Source organism: Lissotriton vulgaris, chromosome 9, assembly GCF_964263255.1.
Source record: "Lissotriton vulgaris chromosome 9, aLisVul1.2, whole genome shotgun sequence".
NCBI classification, from domain to species: domain Eukaryota; kingdom Metazoa; phylum Chordata; class Amphibia; order Caudata; family Salamandridae; genus Lissotriton; species Lissotriton vulgaris.
Window position 1 is genome coordinate 1,023,148,197 of NC_141697.1, and position 21,684 is coordinate 1,023,169,880.

The following is a 21,684-nucleotide window of genomic DNA, read 5'->3' on the forward strand; positions in this document are numbered from 1 at the left end:
TGCAAGACAAGCCCTGTGTATGGGTGTTGACCGCCAGCAGAAGGACCACAATGGGACTGCAATGCTAAAGGTGAGTCACTGAGCTGATTTCTCGTTATTGTGGAGCAAAACTGAAGACTCAAGGGGGTAAAAGAGAAAGGGCGCTGTGAAGGTGGCACTAGGACTCAAGAGTTGGGAAGCTAGTCATGAAAAGCTGTATCGCCACACATGCTGAGACAGACCCCTACCGGAAGCTGTTCGGGACTGTGCTCCTGCCTGCATATTTAACGCAGTGAGCCGGGTAACTTGGCGTTAGTGAATTGGAGTGAGTTGCAATGTTAAGACAAGACTGATGGTCCTCTTTAAAGGCTCTGGATCGAGGGCTTCCTCGTAGGCTACAGGCCTGGTTGATGTCCATCTATGTGGTAGCCATCCAAACTGAACCCTCCCCTGTTTCCCGTGAAATCTGCTCGAAATTTGGGCTTTTAAATTGAAAATGAATTGTCATGTAAAGCCCAAATCCTTAAAGTCACCTCTGCTTGCTTTGGCAAATTGCGCATGATTAAAAAGATCTTCCCCCTACCTGCCCATGGATTCAAAGAGGACCACCGTGCATGCCCTCATTACCTCGCATCTGGACTATTCTAATAGCTTATAAGTGGGAGCTCCAGCCTACCTTATACATCGGTTGCAGATTGTTCAGAATGCTGCTTCCAGGCTGATATATAACATTCCCTATCGCCACTCAATTACCCCTCACTTGAACAACCTTCACTGGCTCCCGATATCTTCTAACATCCAGTTTAAAGCCCTGGTCCTGACTTTCAGGGCTCTGAATGGCAAGGAACCAGGGTATCTCAGACCTAGGCTGAAGCTAGTCCACTCATCTCGAGCTCTCAGATCCAACCACCTCCTTCTCTTGCTCCCCCTGTTTCTATCGCTCAAGAAAAGGGGGTAGAGATTTTGAGGTGGTTACGGCAAGACTATGGAACTCCCTTCCATTAAATCTTCGACTGATCGAATCAGAGTCTCTGTTCAGGCGCAGCTTGAAGACATGGCTGTTTTCCAGTTACTAGCTTTCCTATTGTCTCTGCCATTGCTGTCCACCGCGCCGGGACACCCCCGTTGGGGGTAGCCGTGCGCTTAATAAATTTCAAAATAATAATATTAAATATAATAATAATGTTGAACAAGCGCATTCATCAGTACAGCTAGATCCCCCCCAGTGGATCGTTTGGATGCTATCCTGAATGGCATAGAGCGATCCAGGTAGTCGATGAAAGCCAAACAAGATAAAGTTGCTCTGGATCTCACGCTACTGCACGCTGACCACCGGAAACTAAGGGATTGTGTCACGGTTATAGAGCAAAATGTCATGGAATTGAAGCCTGCCACAGACTTCCAGGAGAAGCAATAAAATGCACATGAGGCCAGAATACGTTACCCTGAGGAGCGAGTGGAAGATGCGGAGGATCGCTCGAGGAAAAATAACATTCTCCTGATTGTACTACCGGAGAGAGCGGAAGCTCAGGATGCAGTAGCTTTCATGGAACAGTGGCTCAGGACTATATTATCATCAACCACATTTTCCCCGTTCTTCACTATTGAGCGAGCGCAACATGTCCCAGGCAGGAAACCGGCGCCAGGCGCTGGAGCATGACCAATCATCTTCAAGTCGTTGCATTTCCGAGATAGGGACATGATCTTATGAGAAACCAGGAAACTGGATGATGGCGATTATGAAAATACCAAGACCCTGTTCTTTCCGGATTACATGATAAAGGTTCAGCGTCAACCAGGGTCCTTCCTGCAAGTCAAACAAAAGCTTAGACTACTGAAGATCACCTATTCACTGCTTTTTCCTGCAAGACTTTGGTTTATGATGAGAAAGCTAAGTATTTTGATACACGACAAGATGCCTGGGACTGTCCAGAGACCACGGGCTAGTCCTCTGGCACATCAGGCACCTGGAATGGAGAGGCAAGCAGAGAAAGAAATTGCCAGTGACTGCCTAGGAAGCGACTCCTTGGCCTCTCGGCGACCCCTGGTGCGGACCAGATTTGCTGCGAGCGACAGGCGGCGGGTAGAATTGCAGAGCAGTTGGCTGAAACTATGGAGCTGGATGACAAAGATGGAACCTCACTTTACTCCTCAGGAGACGGGAGCTCGTCAGCAGTGGAACTGTCGGACACTGTGTCGCTGCAGATGCCTAATATCACACCGCAGACTTCGGATGGTATTGTATGAAGCAGCCTGGTGATAGCGCCTGCACCATGAACTGTCTAAAGGACTGCTCTGGTACTGTAGATCTTGCCATGTACTATTGTATTGTATTGTGATGCCTGCCTAACGGACGCTGCACATAGATCTGCACACAGAACCTGCGAGTTATTCTTCAATACACACATTTATACACTCAATTATGAGACACATGGGGATTCACAGTGGCACGCCCCTCATGGTTTTACACCCTCTCACACTCACCCTTATATAGGGAACCAGTTGGGCACATGATTGCTTTGCAGCTTGTCGGGTTTGGGTAACACCCCATGTTTAGCGGGGCTGCTCTTATGTTTCCCCTTTGCCATGTTGGCTTATCCCAGTTCGTCCTGGTTGTGGTAGCCCTCCTAGGGGGCATAGGTGATGATTCAGTGCATAGCCGACTCCTACACACAGTTGCATGCATGGGTCATGGCGCACTCCAATTTTTACATAATGTAGTGCCATGTCGGACCACACTATAATTACCTGGAATGTACGGGGTCTCCGTACACCATCCCGCAGGTATGCGGTCTACTTTGATCTTAAAAGACACAATGTGCGCATCGCACTCTTACAAGAGACATATTTAAATGCGGTGGAAACTACTAAACTGCAACGTAAATGGAGGGGTAAAGTATATGGTTCTGATTATTGTTTATTTGCAGAAGGGGCCTTGGTCTGGGTCCGTCCAAGCACACCTTTTGCAATGGACGAGATTATTGCCGATTAATAAGGCAAATATGTGTTCCTGAAGGGCAAGCTGGATGGGCGCTATATTCTGTTAGGTAATGTGTACACTTCCAATATAGAGCAAGGCCTATTTCTCAGACTATTGACCCCATTGTTGATGAAATGGTGTGATATACCATGGTTGATTAGGGGAGATTTTAATAGTGTAATGGATACAAGTTTGAATAGATCCTTCCCTTCTCTCAGAGGCACGACTGCTACAGCCAATTTCGCTGTATTCAATGGATGGGCACATGCGTGGGACCAGGTTGATGTTTGGAGGCATCGTAACCCCGGCGAGAGGATATATTCATTTTGTTCACTGCCCCATGATTTACATGTCCGATTGGATAGATTTTTCTGCTCTTTTTCCCTTCGTAATGGGCTCGGATTATCGGGGACGCACACACTCCGATCACAACCCACACTATGTCACACTGGTGTGAGAAAATGGGATACCTAATATCCCTACGTGGCGGTTACAGCCCACGATGCTAGAGGGACCAGTCGTTCGAGAATCGGTGTAGGAAGCTATAAGCGAGTATTTCACACACAACACAGACTGTGCTTCGTCCGCTAGGGTGAAGTGGGCAGTCAGGAAAGTTAAGATCCCTGGGAAGTGTTTTGGACGGGGTTGCGGTCTGTGCAGACAGATAGTTGGACCTACTCTCAGTGGAGAGAGAGCTGTTGGCACTAGAATCACAAGTGATCGAAAATGATTCAGATTCTGCTCCTTTGTTAGAGGTGCGTAGGAAGCACATGGAACTCTTTAAGTGTCAGCAATGTCTAAAGTTCGCAGCACATTCAGTATCGGAACATGCTAAAATGGATCGATCAGGGCCCCTATTAGCCTGGTTGGTCAAACAGGAACAATTGGTTGGACCCATCATAGCTCTTCGGTCTTTGGGAGGGGGCGTTTAAATGTACCTAACATGAAATACAAAGCGAATTGACCTCACATTTTACGCAACTAAACAGATCTGCTTTGAACATCCCTGAGACTGAGATCCACACTTTTCTAGATGGCCTCTCCTTTCCTATTATTACACCCGACCAGCGACTGGTGCTGGATGCCCTGCTTACACTGAAGGAGGTGATGGGCACAATGAGTGCCTTCCCATCTGGCAAGGGGCCTGGCCCTGATGATTTCCCCCATGAATTCTTTAAAACTTATGCTGATCTTTTAAGCCCGCAACTACTTAAGGTTTATACGGAAGCACTAGAAGATATCTCTCGCCCAGCCTCTCTGACTGAAGCCACCCTGATCACACTTGCCAGACCGGGTAGGGATCCCACGCACACAAGCGCTTATCAACCCCTAGTGCTGTTAAATGGGGCTTATAAAATATTAGCAGGGGTCCTAGCAGGCAGATTGGCGCCCATCACCCCGAATTTGGTCCACCAGGACCAGAACGGTTTGTGTCAGCTCGGAGCACATCGCTTAATATACTATGCCTTGTTTGGGTAATGTGAAGTGTTGCAACGGATTGGCCAACAGCAGCATGCTTGGTGTTGGACCTAGAGAAAGCCTTTGATTCATTTGAATGGCCTTATATGTTTGAGGTGTTGTGATGATTTGGATTCGGGCCATATTTCCTTAGTTTAGTCCAGTTATTGTATGGATCACCTGCGGTCTGTGTTCGTTTGGGAAACGTATTTTCTAGACCCATACCAATAGGGAGGGGAACCAGGCAGGAGTGTCCCCTTTCTCCATTGATCTTTTCCTTAGCTATTGAGCCTTTGGCAATAGCGTTGCATCAATCCTCAGCCCAATAGGGAATACAGCTCAGGGAGGAGAAGCACGCTATTTCGCTATACGCAGACAACATATTGTTTTATGTTAAAGATCTGCAGGCAATACCACAGACCATTCCTGACCCACTTAAACTATTTGCTTCACTGTTGGGACTAGGTGTGAACTGGGGTAAATCCTGTTTGTTCCCCTTTACTCCTGGGTCAGAGGCCCCTCATATGGTGGTGGACAGGCATTGTTGGCCTGAAAACCGGTTATGTTTCGTTATTTAGGTATACGAATATACCTCAATGATCAGGATCTTCTAGATGCAATCTATCCAGGGTGGTAACAGCTTTAAAATCCCAAATTTAATTTTGGAAATTGCTTAAACTGTCAGTTGCTGGCAGGGTGGAGCTTATAAAAATGCTGATGCTGCCTCGCCTGCTTTAATACTTTGCTAACCTCCCGATATATTTACCTGCATCCTTTTTCTGATTACTGCAGGGATTAATGAGACCTTATATGGAGCAAATCGCGATGTAGGGTGGCGTTAGCAAAATTATACTTGCCTCAGTCTCCGGGTGGGCTGGCTCTACCCAACATGAAACATTACTATTAGGTGTCCCAGATCCTATGGGTGGCGAAATGGGTGGCAGAACTACACTTTGCAGACATTCTTTTTATCTGTCATCCATGCACTGGATCACACACATTGCTTCCCCTTTTGGTACAGATGGCTCAGAAATGCTTTCATAGGTCTTTACACCTCACTAGGCATGTTATACCATACGCACTTGCTATTCCATTAATAGGTATGCCGAAAGGGAGGGGACGAGTTAGAGCGACTGACCTCACTGGCTGGCATGGTGCAGATATACACACAATGGGAGACCTATACATGGAGGGTGCGATGAGGCATTTTCTCTCCCGGTCTGAAAAGAGGGTGTCCCTCCTGGACAATTCTTGAACCATGCCTCCTGGTTTACAACTTTGGGGCGCCATTGGGGAAACCTCTTACAAGAACCACCCCACACATCTCCTAATGCAATATGTAAACGTGATGGGCACGGGCGACATCTCATAAAATGCTGTGCAGAATCAATTCACTATGGTGGGTTTAGTGCTATTGCGTAATAAAGGGAAACCGGATATGGCAAGACCATGCACACCCAAAGAAAGGACCATGTTGTTGGAGAGCCCCAGACAGATCCCCAGGAATGGTCTGTTTCGGTTGATCCAATTTTATATTTTCCCTAGAGCGTATCTATCCCTTGAAAAAATTAACAGATATTTTAATAGAGCAGACACATGCTGCCCTCGTTCAAATTGGCAGATGCTGATCTCCTACATATGTTATGGTCATGTCCCAAAATTATTGGCATGGTGTGATACGATCTCTGTCTACTAGCACAGACAGAGCATTACCAAATACATGCGAAGCATGCGTAACCAGGATTTTCCCAAGTAGTAAGAAATATAAAGCCTCCTCTAGATTTTTAGATCTGGGATTCGTGGTGGCTAAAAGACTTTTCTGATGGATACATCTGCATGTGGATTCCTCACCTTATTAATATCCCCTGTGCCAGCATTCCGTGGAAATTTTTTCTAGCTCTCCACGCCGACGAGGTAGTCCCAATGCCATGGCTCCGCATGCGGCTCCACATGACGTTACCAAAGCCATAAGAAGACCACGTTGGCGTGATGACGTCGGTTCCCTTTTTTCCGCGCTGTTGACGCTAACAGGTTTTCTGGGACTCTCCATACTTTCTGCTTGAAACTTTGTTTCTAGTGTGTTACTGATTGTGATTTTGCCATGTCTGTTCAGAGGAAGTCTGGTTTCAAGCCCTGTAAGGAATGTGGAGGTCATATGTCGATCACTGACCTGCATGATGACTGTCTTTGGTGTTTATCATCAGATCACCACGTCAAGGGCTGTTCTTCCTGCAGGAAAATGACCCCGAAGGCATTGAAGGAAAGAGAAGACCAACTTTACATGTCTAAAGTAAGAAAGGAGAAAAGGGGTCGACTTCGCATGGCTTGAAGAGAAGACACAAGAAGAAGAAGAGACATGGGTCTGAACGCCGTTCATCCAAGCCTCGAGCTTCGAAGTCACCTTCTCCGGCTCCTCGGCGTCGTGTTAAGGACTTTGTCTCACCTTCACCATCTGAGTCTCCTTAGGCTACTCCGGACCGTTCACCTTATATGGGTACTCCGGCGTCGGGAGGCTCTCTGACTCTGGATGGTTCATCGAATCCGGTTGATGAGACGCCTGCTGCTCCTGTGGCTCCACCTGTGACCCCAGTTGATGTTCCTCATACAGAAGTCAAACCGGCGCAGTATCCTTCGTTCCCGCCTCCGGGTTTGGATCCATCGCATTTTTTTAATGTGATGTATTGCGTGTTTGCCAGGGCCTCATGCCCCTCTGCTGCACCTTCGGGTTCCATGGGTTCATTGGCGTTTAATTTGGGTGTGCCTCAACATTACCCTCAGGCCCTCTTTATGCCATATATGCCGATGGTGCAGTCATGGCAAATTCCGGCGCCGAGGATGTCGACACCGCATGGGCAGTCCCTGGCTCCATCTGGCATGCCTTCTTCACGGTTTCCTACGACGCAGGTTGCTGTTACGGATCCGCCTTCAACGCCGCTCCCGGAGCCGCTGACGCCACGTATGGCGCCGCTGCCGAAGATGCGCTCTAGGAGAGAAGCGCAGAGGTTGATTGAGGAAGAGCAATACCAGGCTGGTGACATGGAGGAAGGTGAAACCTATGAGTCTGAAGACTTATTTGAAGACTTGTGTGAGGCAAGTGGACTGGACACTTCTCCGGTAGGGGATTTTGAGTCTCAGAAAGCTACTCCTTCAAAGGAAGTCGCACCTTATCATGTTGTTATCAAGAAGGCAGCTGAAATTTTGGATTTACAGCTCCCTATGGCTGAATACTAGCCTAATCTGCTTACAGAGGTGCTTCATTCTCCGCCTCTGTGGTTAAGCCTCTCTTGCCCTTCAAGATGCCCTGATGGAACCGATACTTGAGGTTTGGCGCAATCCTCTTTCTGCTCCTGCAGTTTCTTGATCTGTGTATAGGAGGTATAGACCTTCCCCAAGGGACCCCCGCTTGTTTTCATCCTTCACCTCAGAGTTCAGTGGTGCAGGCTTCATGTTCGAAGCAGTCTGTGGGTTCCTTTCCTCAAGCTCCAGCTGACCGGGATTCAAAGAAGCTTGAGCAGTCTGCGAGGACAGTCTTCTCGTCAGTAAGTATGGCTTGGAAACCCACCAATGCAACGTGTTTGTTGGGTAGATACATTCACGCCCTGATGTACTCTGCCAAGCAGATTCTTCCTAAATTATCCAAAGAGGACCGGGGTAATTTAATTGAAGTTTTGGCGGACTCTCAGGCTGCTGCTCGCCAAGTTATCCAGTAGCGCTTGGACACTGCAGATTCAGTGGCAAGGGTGATGGGTTCAACTGTTACTACTAGGAGACATGCATGGTTGAGGTCTTCTGGATTTTCACAGGATTTACAAGCTGCTCTTTTGGATCTTGACAGCTCTAAGCTTTTTGGGGAAAATGCTGACTCTGCTTTGCAGAGATTTAAGGACGGTAGGGCCACGGCGAAATCCTTAGGATTCCAGTCTCAGGCAAGAGGCTATGGTTTCAGAAAATACCGTGGTTTTGGGAAATCTTCCTTTCGTTCCCGTCAGCTGCAACAGCAACAACAGAACCCTTTGTATAAATCCTACAGAGGGAAAGGCAGAGATCGCCCTCTTCCTCCTCCTCCTCTACCTCTCTAACCCCTCCCGATAATGCAGGAAAGCAGCCCTAGATACGCCATCCTGGATCATGTGGGTCCTGTGGGAGGTCGGCTTACCCATTTTCTACAGGATTGGAAATTAATAACTTCGGACCTTTGGGTTTTAGATGTGGTAAAAACTAGGTACGCCCTTCCCTTCAGGGAATTCCATCCTCCTTACCCTCATTGTCAGGGGTTTTGCACTGAGGATCATTTGCTTCTCCAAGGTGGTTCCAGAGCAGGAAAGGGGTCATGGATACTACTCCCGGTATTTCCTGATTCCCAAGAAGGATGGCAGGTTACGTCCAATACTAGACCTCAGAATTTTGATTCTGTTTCTCAAGCAGGAGAGATTCAAGATGCTCACCCTAGCGCAGGTTCTTCAAGCGCTTCTGCAAGAGGACTGGATGGTGTCCATCGACTTACAGGATGCATATTTTCATATCCCAATCCTGAAGTCGCACAAGAAGTATCTCTGTTTTACGGTTGGATCACAACACTACCAGTTTGCGGTCCTTCCTTTTGGTCTTACTACCGCACCTCGAGTCTTCACCAAGGGATGGCAGTGGTGGCTGTCCATCTCAGGAGGTCGTGTATTCCAGTTTTCCCCTACCTGGACGATTGGCTATTGAAAGCAAAGTCGCCAGAGATGGTGAGTCATCATCTGCAGGTTACAACCCAGCTGTTGTACAAATTGTGTGTTTTGTCCCCAAGTCTCACCTGGTGCCCTCACAGCGCAACCTGTTCATAGGGGCAGTACTGGATACCACTGTGTGTCGAGCTTTCCCACCTTCGCAAGGGATTCTCGACATTCAGAAAATTATTCCTCTGTTTTACAATGGAGCGGTTGTTCCAGTTCTGAAGGTCCTTCGCCTGCTCGGTCTGTTTGCTTCCTGCATCCTGTTGGTCAACCATACACGCTGGCACATGAGGGCGCTCCAGTGGTGTCTCCGTAGGCAGTGGTATCAGCACAACGGAGATCTCAGGGAGTCTGTAAGGATCTCCAGAGAAGCCGCAGCAGATCTGTCTTGGTGGAGCGTGGAGGGCAATCTGTCCCAAGGGAAGCCCTTCCATCTGTCTCCATCGGTGGCCACAGTGATAACGGGTGGGGTGCTCATCTGGGGGATCTGGAGATCAAGAGTCTTTGGTCTCCAGAGGAAAGGTTGTTTCACATGAACCTTCTGGAATTACGGGCGACACGTTTGACACTCAAGGACTTTCTCCCTTCCCTTCGCGGTCAGTCGGTTCAGGTCCTGACGGACAACACTGCGGCGATGTGGTATGTCAACAAGCTGGGAGGAGTAGGGTTGTATCGTCTTTGCAGAGAGGCGTTGCGTATCTGGTCCTGGGCTCAGGACCATCAGATTTACTTTATGGCAAATCATCTGGCCAGGATGCTGAACATGCGTGTGGACAGTCTCAGTCGACAGTTCTCTGCTGACCACGAGTGGAGGCTTCATCCGGAGGTAGTTAGACACATCTTCCAGACGTGGGGAACTCCTCGGTTGGACCTGTTTGCCACTCTCGAGAACGCGCACTAACCGTTATTCTGCAGTCTCCAGTTTCCGAGGCAGGGATCGTTGGGGGACTCGTTTCAGTTGAGTTGGAGCTCACAACTCCTTTACGCGTTTCCTCCCGTACCCTTGATTCCTCTGGCTCTGAGAAAGAGTCGCCAAGACTGGGCCCAAGTTATATTGATCACCCCAGATAGGCCAAGAAAGGTGTGGTACACGGACCTTCTTCACCTCTTGTCCCACCCTCCGCTCCCTCTCAAGGCAGACCTCCTCTCTCAGATGGAGGGGCAGGTTCTACAACCCCACCTCCAGAGCCTGCACCTTCATGCCTGGAGTTTGAATGGGGCAACCTGAATTATTTTTCTCTCCCGCCTGATGTGGTGGATGTTATATTATCGGCCAGGCGACACTCCACCAAGTCTATCTACTCTTGCAGGTGGTCTAAATTTGTTAAATGGTGCGCAGAGAACTTTATTGATCCCTTAAAAGCTCATCTTTCTGATGTTCTTTGTTTTTCACTTAATTTGGCTCAGCAGGGTTGTGCTGTAGCCACTGTTAAAGGATATTTGTCGGCTTTGTCTGCATGTCTTTGTTTACCTGATCAACCTTCTCTTTTTAAGTCTCCTATAGTCTTACGGTTCTTGAAGGGGCTTACTAACATGTTTCTGCCCACTCCTTTTATTATGCCCCAGTGGGATTTAAATCTGCTGTTAACTTTTTTAATGGGTTCCACGTTTGAACCTTTGCATAGTTGTCCTTTGAGGTTACTGACATTCAAGACGGTCTTTCTAGTGGCTATTACTTAGGGTAGGTGGGTGTGTGAGCTTCAGGCTTTGAGTTCAAAGCTACCTTTTCTGACGATACATGCTGGAAGGATGGTACTCCGGACCAGGGCTGCTTTTCTGTCTAAGGTGGTAACTCCCTTCCATCTAGGACAGTCCATTACCCTCCCTACTGTCTATCTTCCCCCTCACCCTTCCAAGGAGGAGGAGAGGCTTCATCGTTTGAATTCAAAGAGGGCGATTAGCTTCTATTTTGATAGAAAAAAACTTCCGTCAAGATGATCAGCTCTTTGTTGGATATGCTGGTCGTATGAAGGGCAAGGCAGTGCACAAGTGCACTTTATCCAGGTGAATCATCTTGTGCACCAAGATATTTATTTAATAACTTATATAGCGCCTTAATCACCCCTGAAGGGGTATCTCTGCGCTTGCGGGCTAGTTGAGGGAAGATACCGATGCTGAGGGAGACCTTTAGACTAAAAATGTTTTCAAGGACCTTCTAAAGCAAAGGTAATCCGTGCACTGCCTAAGTGCCAACGGGAGCTAATTCCAATTCCGAGGGGCAAGGTAGGAGAAAGCCTTCCCCCGGTCCTAGCTTTGTAAATGCGCACGACTTTAAGAAGTGATTTTGGGCTGGATCGTAGGTCTCTAAGGGGAGTGTAGTGACTCAGCTTCTCCGTCAAGTATGTTTGCCTGTTGCCATATAGTGCCTTATGGGTAATGCAGCAGATCTTAAATATTATTTGCAGTTTCTGCAGCAGCAGGTTTGACGGAGATCTATAGGGGGCGTTCAATACCAGACGCGCTGCTGTATTCTGCACTACTTGCAAACGATCCAGTGCAGCTTCATTGGCTGAGATCAGTAATGCGTTACAATAGTCCAGACGACTTACAACAAGAGACTGGAAAAGGGTCTTCCGAGTGTGGTCAGGAAGAAATGGAAACACACGCCTCAGAATGCCTAATACATGGAAGAATAAGCTAACCATTAGAGACGCCTGCTCCTTCATATTTAGGGCTCTGATCGATGCGTACCCCAAGATTCTTTACGGATGACTTTGAAGCGGGGGGAAACCCGCTCCCTGGGCCACCATTCTGGTGTCCATAACAAGGTGGCTTCTCCAAAAAACATAATCTCTGTTTTCCCGGCATTTAGTTGGAGATAGTTGGTGCTCATCCACTGAGATATTGCTAACATGCCGGCAGAGAAGTTGGTTAGGGCTGTGGTAGAAGGTTTGTCAAAGGAGAAGGTGAGCTGGGTGTCATCTGCATAGGATATTGGAACAAATCCAAATGTCCTCATAAGGTTGGCCAAGAGAGCAATATAGATGTTGAATAAGGTAGGTCTTAAACAAGATCCCTGTGGTACTCCCTTGGACAACTTCTTAGACTTGGACATATAAGAGCCCAAGCTGACTGTCTGAGAACGGTCGGAAAGGTGGTCATCCACTGCAGTGCCTTATCTTTTAGCCCGGACTCCTCTAATCTTCTGAGCAGAATTTGATGGTTTATGGTGTTGAATGCCGCTGAGAGGTCTAAAAGCACCAATAAGGTGGATTGACCTCTGTCAAGTGATGTCCTAATGTTGTCCGTGACTGTCACCAGGTCTGACTACATACTATAATTTGTCCTGAAGCCCGATTGTGACACATCCAGGCAATTTGACGCTTCGACATAGGCTGATAGCTGTATGTTGATGTGTTTTTCCAGCATTTTGCTCAGGAGCGGGAGGAGAGATATAGGTCGCAGGTTAGAAAGATCTTTCATGGAGGCCTTGGTGTTTTTGCATAGTGGAATAACCTGTGCTGCCTTCCATTCTGCAGGTAGATAACCTTCCTTTAGTGACGCATTCAAAAAGGAACAAATAGGGGCAGACAGTTGTTTTGAAAGGCTCGCCGATATTTTGGCCGGAACAACATCAAGGGGGGAACCTGATCTGACGGTATGTAATAGAGCATCCGCTTCATCACAAGTCAGAAGGGGGAAGGTTGTCAGATGTGTCCTCTTTACGTCTGGGGAAAGTTCATGAATTATGGTTGGACTCTGGATTGACAGCTGTGATGATTTATTCATAGATGACCTCTATTTTCTGTTCAAAATATTCTTCAATCGTGTCACATAAGGCTTGAGATGGACATTCCTCCATATCACACTCCATATGCTACTCCCTGGCTGGTAAGGAGCCTCCTGTAGGCATTAGAGCTCATTCCACCATGGCTAAATCATCTACTTCTGCTTTGTCCAGGGGTGTTCCTGTACTGGACATCTGTAAAGCCTCAACCTTGGCCTCCCTTCACACTTTCGCGAAGCGTTACTGCTTGGATTCCGAAGTGAGGAGGGACGGCCATTTTGAGCGCTTTGTTTTGCAGGACCTTTTGGTATAGAAGAGTGGACACCCTCCTTCAGGAGTTGGACTGCTGTGGGATTCTATTCATAAGGTGAGGAATCTACAAGCAGATGTATCCATCAGAAGAACAAGTTACTTACCTTCGGTAACGCTTTGTCTGGTGGATATAGTAGCTGCCTGTGGATTCCTCACTGACCCATCCGCCTCCCCGTTGTCCACCCTTTTATACCTTAAAAGAGGTTTTGATTAATATGGTGATTGAAATTAATATTGCCTGTTTTGACCTGGTTAGGTTTATAGGAAATGTTTACTTTCTTTGATTTCCTCTTTCACTTTACACTGTGTATTTGTGTGAATTCTGTGTACTGTGTATGCATTGTCTCTATAGTTGGTCCGCCCGTTTTGCCTGGGTGGCACGGAAAAAATGGGTGGAACTGACGTCATCACGCCGATGTGGTCTTCTTATGGCTCCGGTGACGTCCTGCGGAGTTGCGTGCGGAGCCATTGCATTGCATTGTGACGACCTAGTCGGCGCGGAGAGCTAGGAAAAAGTTCCGCGGAATGATGGCGCAGGGGATATTCATAAGGTGAGGAATCCACAGGCAGATACTGTATCCAAAAGAAAAAGTGTTACCGAAGGTAAGTAACTTGTTCATCACTCGTCTTTGGAAGGCAGGAGACCCCCCATCACTACAGGCATGGTCCCAATCTATGTTAAACTGGGCCAAGGCCGAAGAAGACTCATTAATAAAGGAAGACACGTTAGGGCTGCTTAAATACACGAATTCAGTGGCCTTGAACACAATCTTGAACGTGCTACAAGCGATAGTTACTCCGGATGACCCCCCCCCCCCCAGACGTTCCTAGCACTAACGAACAATAGCCATTATGGGCCATATGTATGAACACATTACCCAAAAGACACAGAATGGGCAAAACCCTTTGATACATCTGGCCCTAAATGAGCTGTAATACGTTCTGATAAAGTTCTGGTCTGGAACGGGTAGCATGTATCATACGCCCTAGATCAGCATGCAATACTATTATGGTGAGAAAACAAACCTATTTAAAGTTGTTCAACCGTCAATTTTGTAACATGTATTGGCCACCCTCCCACCTACTCCCCCAGGCTTCCTGCTCTCTCTCCCCGTCCCTCAAATGGTTGTTTTAAAGTTCAAGTGTTACACATATGGTTGTTTAATCGAAAACCTGGGTAAAGTGGCATAGCTGGAAGGAGCCATCTGTGATCTATGCATGTATGAATATACATGTATAATGCAATTGTAATGTGTTTCAATAAAGAAAATATAAAATGTATGGATCGTCTCTATTTACTTGTTATATTAGTTGTAAGGAATTTTGCCACATGGATTCAGACTGTGTATCTACTATACGTTTAAATGCTGCTATAATATTTTGAATAATTTGTTTTGGAGATTGTCTAACTGGTTCTATTGCCAATGTATTTGCCTGTCAAATGTACCACATATGCAAAAAATGTAATAAACCGATCAAACAAAAAAAAGAACTATGTATTTGGTCCCACCGAACATTTGAAAATTCCACATAATTTCAAAATTTCAATGAATGGATTTCATTCCCATGAGTTTACTCACTGATGACTGGGACATTGAGACTGTAAATTCTATGCTCTCAGATTTAGAACAATCTGCTGAATTTTCTTACAGGAAATTGTTCGAAGATACACCTGACTTCGATAGTATCTATTGTTACCAGCACTATGGTCATCACTTTTTGCACAGAGCTAGTGTTCCACACACTGTAAACACGTACCATCAATGGGAACATTGCTTGAGTCCACCTAAAGGTAGTCTGCTAAATTTGCACAGAAATTTGCATCCTTTTCAGGGTTCTTTACATCAGACTAATGTCATACTATTATAAGCTTACACAAATTAATGCAAATGTGAAGAAAATGATGCAGACAAAAACCAAGCTCATATATTCAGCACCTTTCATCTCCCAACTGTCTTATCAAGGTTTCGACTTTTGCAAGGAAACAATAGACACAAAATCCATCTGGGGTACGAAAGATTGGCAGGTTCAGGGAACAGAGGCTTTATTTAGAGCTTGCCTCATACCGTTACAGATAATATTCCTGAACAGAATAGTGCAACAGACTACCTGCTACGGGTTTGCAAAAATTAAAGACTTGAAAACACAACGCATCCCCTTGAAGGTATATCGAATCATACACTGATTAGTGAGGAGGTACTGGGTGCAATGATACAGAATGATACGTAAAATTCCTAATCTCTCAATTGGAAGGGATGTTTGGTTCGGCCTATTGACACACATAGGTGTCAATCAAGGTTCAAGGGTACCACCAGAGGGTTTAGTATCCACAGGCTCGACCCACTCTATGTACACACAGACGACCCAGGAGTAGTGACTTTTTATAGTGTTGGGAACTTGTTTCTAGAATGGATAAAATCCTCAACACTACAACAGGTGAATCAGCAACGTGTCCCTTCTAGTTGACATGTATTTTAAGGATTTCTTGTTGGGTCCCAAGAAACCATGTAAGAAACGCTTCTTATATGCCATCTACAATGAACTGTGGAAAGTCTCCCAACAGGATGCTGCTGAGAGATTACATGAAATTGAAAAGATTAACCTAGAAAAAGGACCTGGCTGTGGAAGACCATGTTGTATCCACACTTTTTTCACGTATTCATTCACTGGGCAACATTGTGTCCTCCGCAAATTGACATAATTGAACAGGATTTGACTATTCTACAACATGGACAATCTCAATTGTGCTCCATTATGCTTTTAGCTGGACGATGCAATCATTGCGTTCAGGCCATGTGCCATGGCGATACATTAACAGCACAAGTTTGTTCTCGGTTTACCATCTGACCGACAGACAGTTGACTACGGCACGCAGAGTCACAAAGTACACCATGGAAAAATTAGAGAAGTTTCCTTTCACAGTAGTTGAGTCACCGTCTACTTAATTCATGGCTATATCATACTGCCAATCATGGCATTTAAGTTCCAATACTGCCTTAGATACATCAAAGCAGGCAGGTATAAGGCGTTAGGTGAAGTGTATATGCAGGAAACCTGGGAGTTTCTGTATAGGTGCAGAAATAAGGACACTGAAGTTTTCTTAAGTGGTACTGACTGTGGGAAGGCTTTAGTGGTTCTTTAGTGTGCAAAGAATTGCCACTTCGTGGAACATGTAATGCATCAAAAGCGAACTTATCTTGCTACTTGAATAGCTCCCCAGCTGCTGGATTCATCTGGTTTTTTAATTGCTTTCGAATGGAAGTTTAGTGCTGAATTATCAAGGCTGTTGTGGAATGGCACCAGACATCACATATCTAGTCCCAGTTAACTTCAGGGTTGTTTGCTGTAAGCAAGTATTGTTTCCCCCGGCTCGCACAGTTAGGGAGGCACCAATGTGGCCTTCAGTTAATGTTTCCAGTATACGGTTTGATTCGCTGAGCAGACTGGAAGCCTTGTTGTTTCAACAAAATGTTGCCTTAACTTCAGCCCGAGAGACTTTAGGTTGCAAGGTCTTCAGCAGAGACGCTGGCCCTGGTCCATACAAACTTCCCAATCTATTTCGGCTAAATGGTCTATCGTATCTTTAACATGTCAGATACGAGTGGAATCCTACACTAATTTAAGCGACTTGGATCAGCTCTCTTAACCATCTTTCAGACCATCTTCGGAGTAATTCCAGCCTTCATACACTCCGTACTTGGAAGCGTTTTTGGAGTGCTTCCTTTGGTCCTGCTTTCAGTAGCAGGCATCCTGATTTTAATACTCTTGCTTTGCAATGGACACCGCAATCCCTCAGGAAATGGAGAGAACACTCCTGGAACAACATTGTCGTGAGCCATGATGTTCTACCTGACTATGTCTCAGCTTCGAGAGCTGAGTGAGCATTGGGTCCTGTCTTTCAGTCCAGTCTAGCTAGACCGTGTCCTGCCGGTGTTCCATTACCCCTTCTGTAGATTTGGCTGCATGTTGGACCTGTATCTGACACTTCCATTGGTTGCGCCACCGGACATAGAAGCGCTTCTGGTGCCTTTGCAGGCCCAGGCGTGCAGTTGTCCACTGCAAATTTCCATGTTGATGACTGCATTTCTAGATCCTCCAAGGGATGCATCCGCTCCTGTTGGAAGGTAAATCGGCTCTGCTCCAGAGGTACAGGCAGCGGTGTCAGGATTGCAGGCATCTAATTCTTCTTCAGCGGCTGCTTTGGGAACCTGAGATGACCATCTTTTCTCACAAACATGATACTGGAAGTTCTGGAGGGACTGCAATCTACGGATACAATGTTCAGCTATATTGAGTCTTCAGCACACGATTCTTAAGCAATCGGGCCTCTCCTGTGCTGGGAACCCTTTGGCAATTAAAAAAAAAAATTACCAAATTGAAGGTTGAGTGTGACTTTGTTTAATTTTCTTCTCGGCTCTAACTGAGCTTCTTGGCTTTCAAGGTGCTCAGTGCAATAATCACAACATATACAAGTTTAGAGGACCTTTTCAACACTTTTTTCATCCTTGGCCGACAGCCAGCTGTAAAGCATTGGTGATTGTTTTCAAAACTTCTATGATTGTTTTCAAAACATATCAATTGTAGAAAAAAACCCTGGAGTGACCACTTTAGTATAAAAGACCCTCATTCCCACTACAAATTAGAGGAGAATTCCTTCCAAGTTGACATGGGGTCCTGCATGCTGAATCTTCGACATGCAACAGTCTGACATCACTTGCGGGGTGTCATCCTCGAAGCAGAGACTGGGTCCTTCATTCTCAACTATCAGGTGAGGGGGCTGGTTCTTCCCTAGATGTTTCTTGGATACAAATACGCATAGCCTTACACCTATACACCTACACATCCAGGCTAGGTACATTTAGGCAAATTACTTAGGGCTCACAATTTAGGAATATGCAAATTCTACTGTTTTTATCTAAACTGCTTATGTTCATCTTATTAGCACTATGGTAGAAATGTATCTAGTATTTACTATATTGGTACTAGCAATCTCTTTTGTCTGCTTCTGTCTCCTTATTGTCACACAACATATGTTTTACAAAAGGTTATCGCTGGACCAATAAATACTTACTGAAACGTCCTAATCGCCATCCTGTGTATTTTCTGAGAGAAAGCAAGCACAAGTGTCTGAGCGAAACGTACTGTACTGTTTTCCATGATCCCTGAGGAATCAGGATTGTCATGTTCAGTGGTTGACATAAACTACCTACGCCACTATAGAATACAGGGGGATGATAGTGGCACTGTAGAGCTAGCCGGCCTAACAGGTGACATATCATGTTGGGATGTCCGGAATCCAGAAGTGGTGGGACACTAAGCCCTCAGTTTAGGTCATCCAAAACGTGCAGGTACTTGGGGACTCCTAGGAACTACACAACATTCCGTAGACCCACCCTTTAAATTGGCTACCTCTTCCTTTTTTGAAGACTCGTAAGTTGGTGTTTGTGTTTTTTGCTGATGTTTATTTTTTCAGTCCCTAAGGTGAGGTTCAAGATGCGGAAAAACAAAATGCTTTCCTGGGGGTGTTTCATTGGGGGTTAGAGGATTTATGTTGTCACCTAATTTGTACGTACATTAACATTATTGTTTTCTCCGGTCCACAAGACAAATTAATATCACCTTCAAATCCCAAAACTTGCAAAATAGAATGTATCTGGCATGAAACATGTAAATGCCTATGTGTCATATCCATTGGAGTTACTGCAAAGGAAATGTATATTGGCTCACATCACATCTTAATTTCAAAGATCTATTACCAAATGACACATTAGTTTTTCAGATTCCTATAAATGTGCACTGGACTTGACCAGTAAAACAAGATTAAATACTAGACAAAACTAGAGAACATTTAAAGATGAAGTGTGCGATTGTAAGTCTCAGTTGTAGGTCTCTCAGGTATTTGTCTCTGACTATAGGCTGAGTCTGAAGCAAATACAGTAAGTTGTGTAGATAGAGAAAAGAATAAGTTCAATCCACGTCCACTTAAAAGGTTTATAAAAACATACTGTACGCCATGGAAGCATGAATATGAACGTATTGAATATCCTACAGAATATCATTTATTTTAATTTGCTTAATTATTCTCTTAAGAAATTTGGAGCTGCACTCTGAAATGCCTTTCTTGATAATGCTGACCCTGACAATTGTAGTTTCTTTTGAAATGAGAATGGTAAAATGCAGACTGTGTGCCAGATAGAGATTGCGTAAGCAATGTTATATACTTACCACCTGTTTTTTTGTTTTTTTAACTTTTGTTTCAGGTTAGATAATGATGGTCTTGATCTGCTGGCAAAGCTTCTTCAGGTAACTGCAATGTTTACAGTGTCCGTTTAAGCGTTGCCCCTCTGCCTTTGTGTATGGAAAAATCTATGACTGCACCCCAGTGAGGTACTCGATAATAGTTTTCAAACTGGTTCTGTCAACTCTGACAGATGCTTTACTTACCTAATCAAAACCAACTTCCTGATAAAATTCTTCTACTCGGATGTTATGTCTGTGGGAATATTTTTTTGTTGCACTGTTTTGCAAACCAACCCTGTTTTGTGGAGTTCATATTAGGACTGGATGGGTAGTCTTCATTCGCTATTGTGACTTTTAAGTGGGCTCTTGTCTGTCCATGTAGGGCTAAAGAATGGGAACTAATGTTAGAACGATGTCAAACCCTCACCACAACATCTACTATGTGTGAGACAACTCACAAGTTTAATCAATAAACCTCAGCTAAAACCCTGATAGTTAAGGCGTGGTGCTAAAAGGCTTAACTTAAGCAAGTTTGCAAAGGATTTGGCAGTAACAAAACAATTAACTTGTCAAACAATACAATTCCTAAAGCCAGTTTCTAAAAATAGAGATCAATTTAATTAGAAAAATCATACAGAAATGGTTAAAATCCAAGAAGGGAAACTGATGATATGAATATTTAAAGTATCTGAAAGAGACAGTTATAGATTCCTTCCCTTAGAATTACCCCCAGGCGTCAGACTGGATCCAGAGAATTTTTTCTTAGCAGTAGCCCCGCGCGTCAGTAGGTGGTGCTGTCTATTCCTCATTCGGCGTCGTTGTTGCCGGAATGACGTTGCGGTGTCTTCGTAGACGCCGCCCCTGCGCACTGACGTCAGTGCTTTTTCCCCATAAGCCTAACGCAGATCTGGTTTAAGCTACCCCTAGTCACTTTTTGACCAACTTTTTTCGACATTTTGTCAACTTTTTGAGTCTTTATCGACTACCGGTGCCAGAGTGATGTCCCAACGCTGGACAAGGTTCAAGCCTTGCAGCTCCTGTCACAAGCTGTTGTCTGTGACCGACCCGCACCTCGTGTGCCTATGGTGTCTGTAGCGCGACCCAAAGTGTGCTCCGACTGCCGGGCCAAAAATCCTCCCTATTGGAGGCCCGACGGTTGGCTCCTTGTCTTTCCTGATCTCATTCGAGAGGAAGGTCTCAAGACCGTTCGCAGAGCCACCACACCTTGTCGCACTCCAAGTCTTCGAGGTCTTCAGATATGTCCAAGAAGAAGACGAAGAAGCACCGGCACTCTTCGCCTTCCCCCATTGGTCGGATGACGCGACACGGGACCGGGAGCATCGTCGGTCAAAGACGCTGCCTCCGGTGCCAGTTTGAGGGATCACTCCGCGCCTCAACCTGTTTCTGGGAGCCGGAGCGTCCCCTGCTCAACTTCGTACATTTTACGAAGCCCTCCATTGTATCTTTGGTCAGCCCATCTCTGCTGGCGCGCCTTCGGTCCCCGTAGAGCCAATTGGGGTCCTGGGCCTTCGATGCCAGAGGCTCTGGTGCCGAAAGACCCCTGTGGGTCCAGTCCTGTATCCGGGTCGATCTCACTCGACCTTCCCCCGGCACTGATCACGACGGCGATGACCCTGGTGCCAACCGTGCCCCCGGTCGGTGTCGTCTCCATTCTCACCCCCGAGATGAACCAGGACCTGGACCGACATCAATCTACTTTGTTCCCCTGTTCATCCCTGGTGTTCCCTTTCCCCCAGATGGTGGTGATGAGGACTGGGAGGGGTCACAAGACCCTTTAGCAGACCAGCTTGAATAGCCGGACTGAAGTGAGGACCTGGGTGATGCCAGTGTTCTGGACACTTCTCCAGACCCTGGCATGCTTTCTCCCCCTATTGTGGCTACAGAGGAAGGAGCGTCCTGCGGTGTGGTGGTGCAAAGGGCAGCTGAGGTCTTCGGCTTAGAGCTCCTTTCGGTGGCAGTCAGACCTAACCTCCTGACATAGGTGCTTCAGCCTGCGGCAACCTCCTCTGATCCCTTACTGCCCTTCAACGATGTCTGGGCACCTGGTCCAAGCTCAGCACAGGGGCTCCTGCGGAAAGGACGATTGTCCACCGCCCGGCCCAGGCGACCTAGCTTTCCTCTCCCAACACCCATCCCCTGAGAGCTCCTCCAGATAGGGAATCCAAGAAGCTGGATCATTTTAGGAAGAGCATGTTCTCTTGTTCCAGCTTGGCACTGCGGTCTGTAAATACTGTGTGTTTCTTGGTCCG

General features: G+C 46.2%; 1 protein-coding gene across 5 annotated transcripts in view; it reads left to right on the forward strand.

Moving 5' to 3' along the window:
* LOC147692727 (cyclin-dependent kinase 17-like) overlaps positions 1–21,684 on the forward strand; it is a 600,938-nt gene that overhangs the window by 487,704 nt on the left and 91,550 nt on the right. For all 5 annotated transcript variants that reach the window (XM_086938922.1, XM_086938918.1, XM_086938917.1 and 2 more), the window contains one exon: positions 19,435–19,477. In XM_086938922.1, coding sequence (XP_086795048.1) covers positions 19,435–19,477 — 43 coding nt within the window. The remainder of the gene's footprint in view (positions 1–19,434; positions 19,478–21,684) is intronic.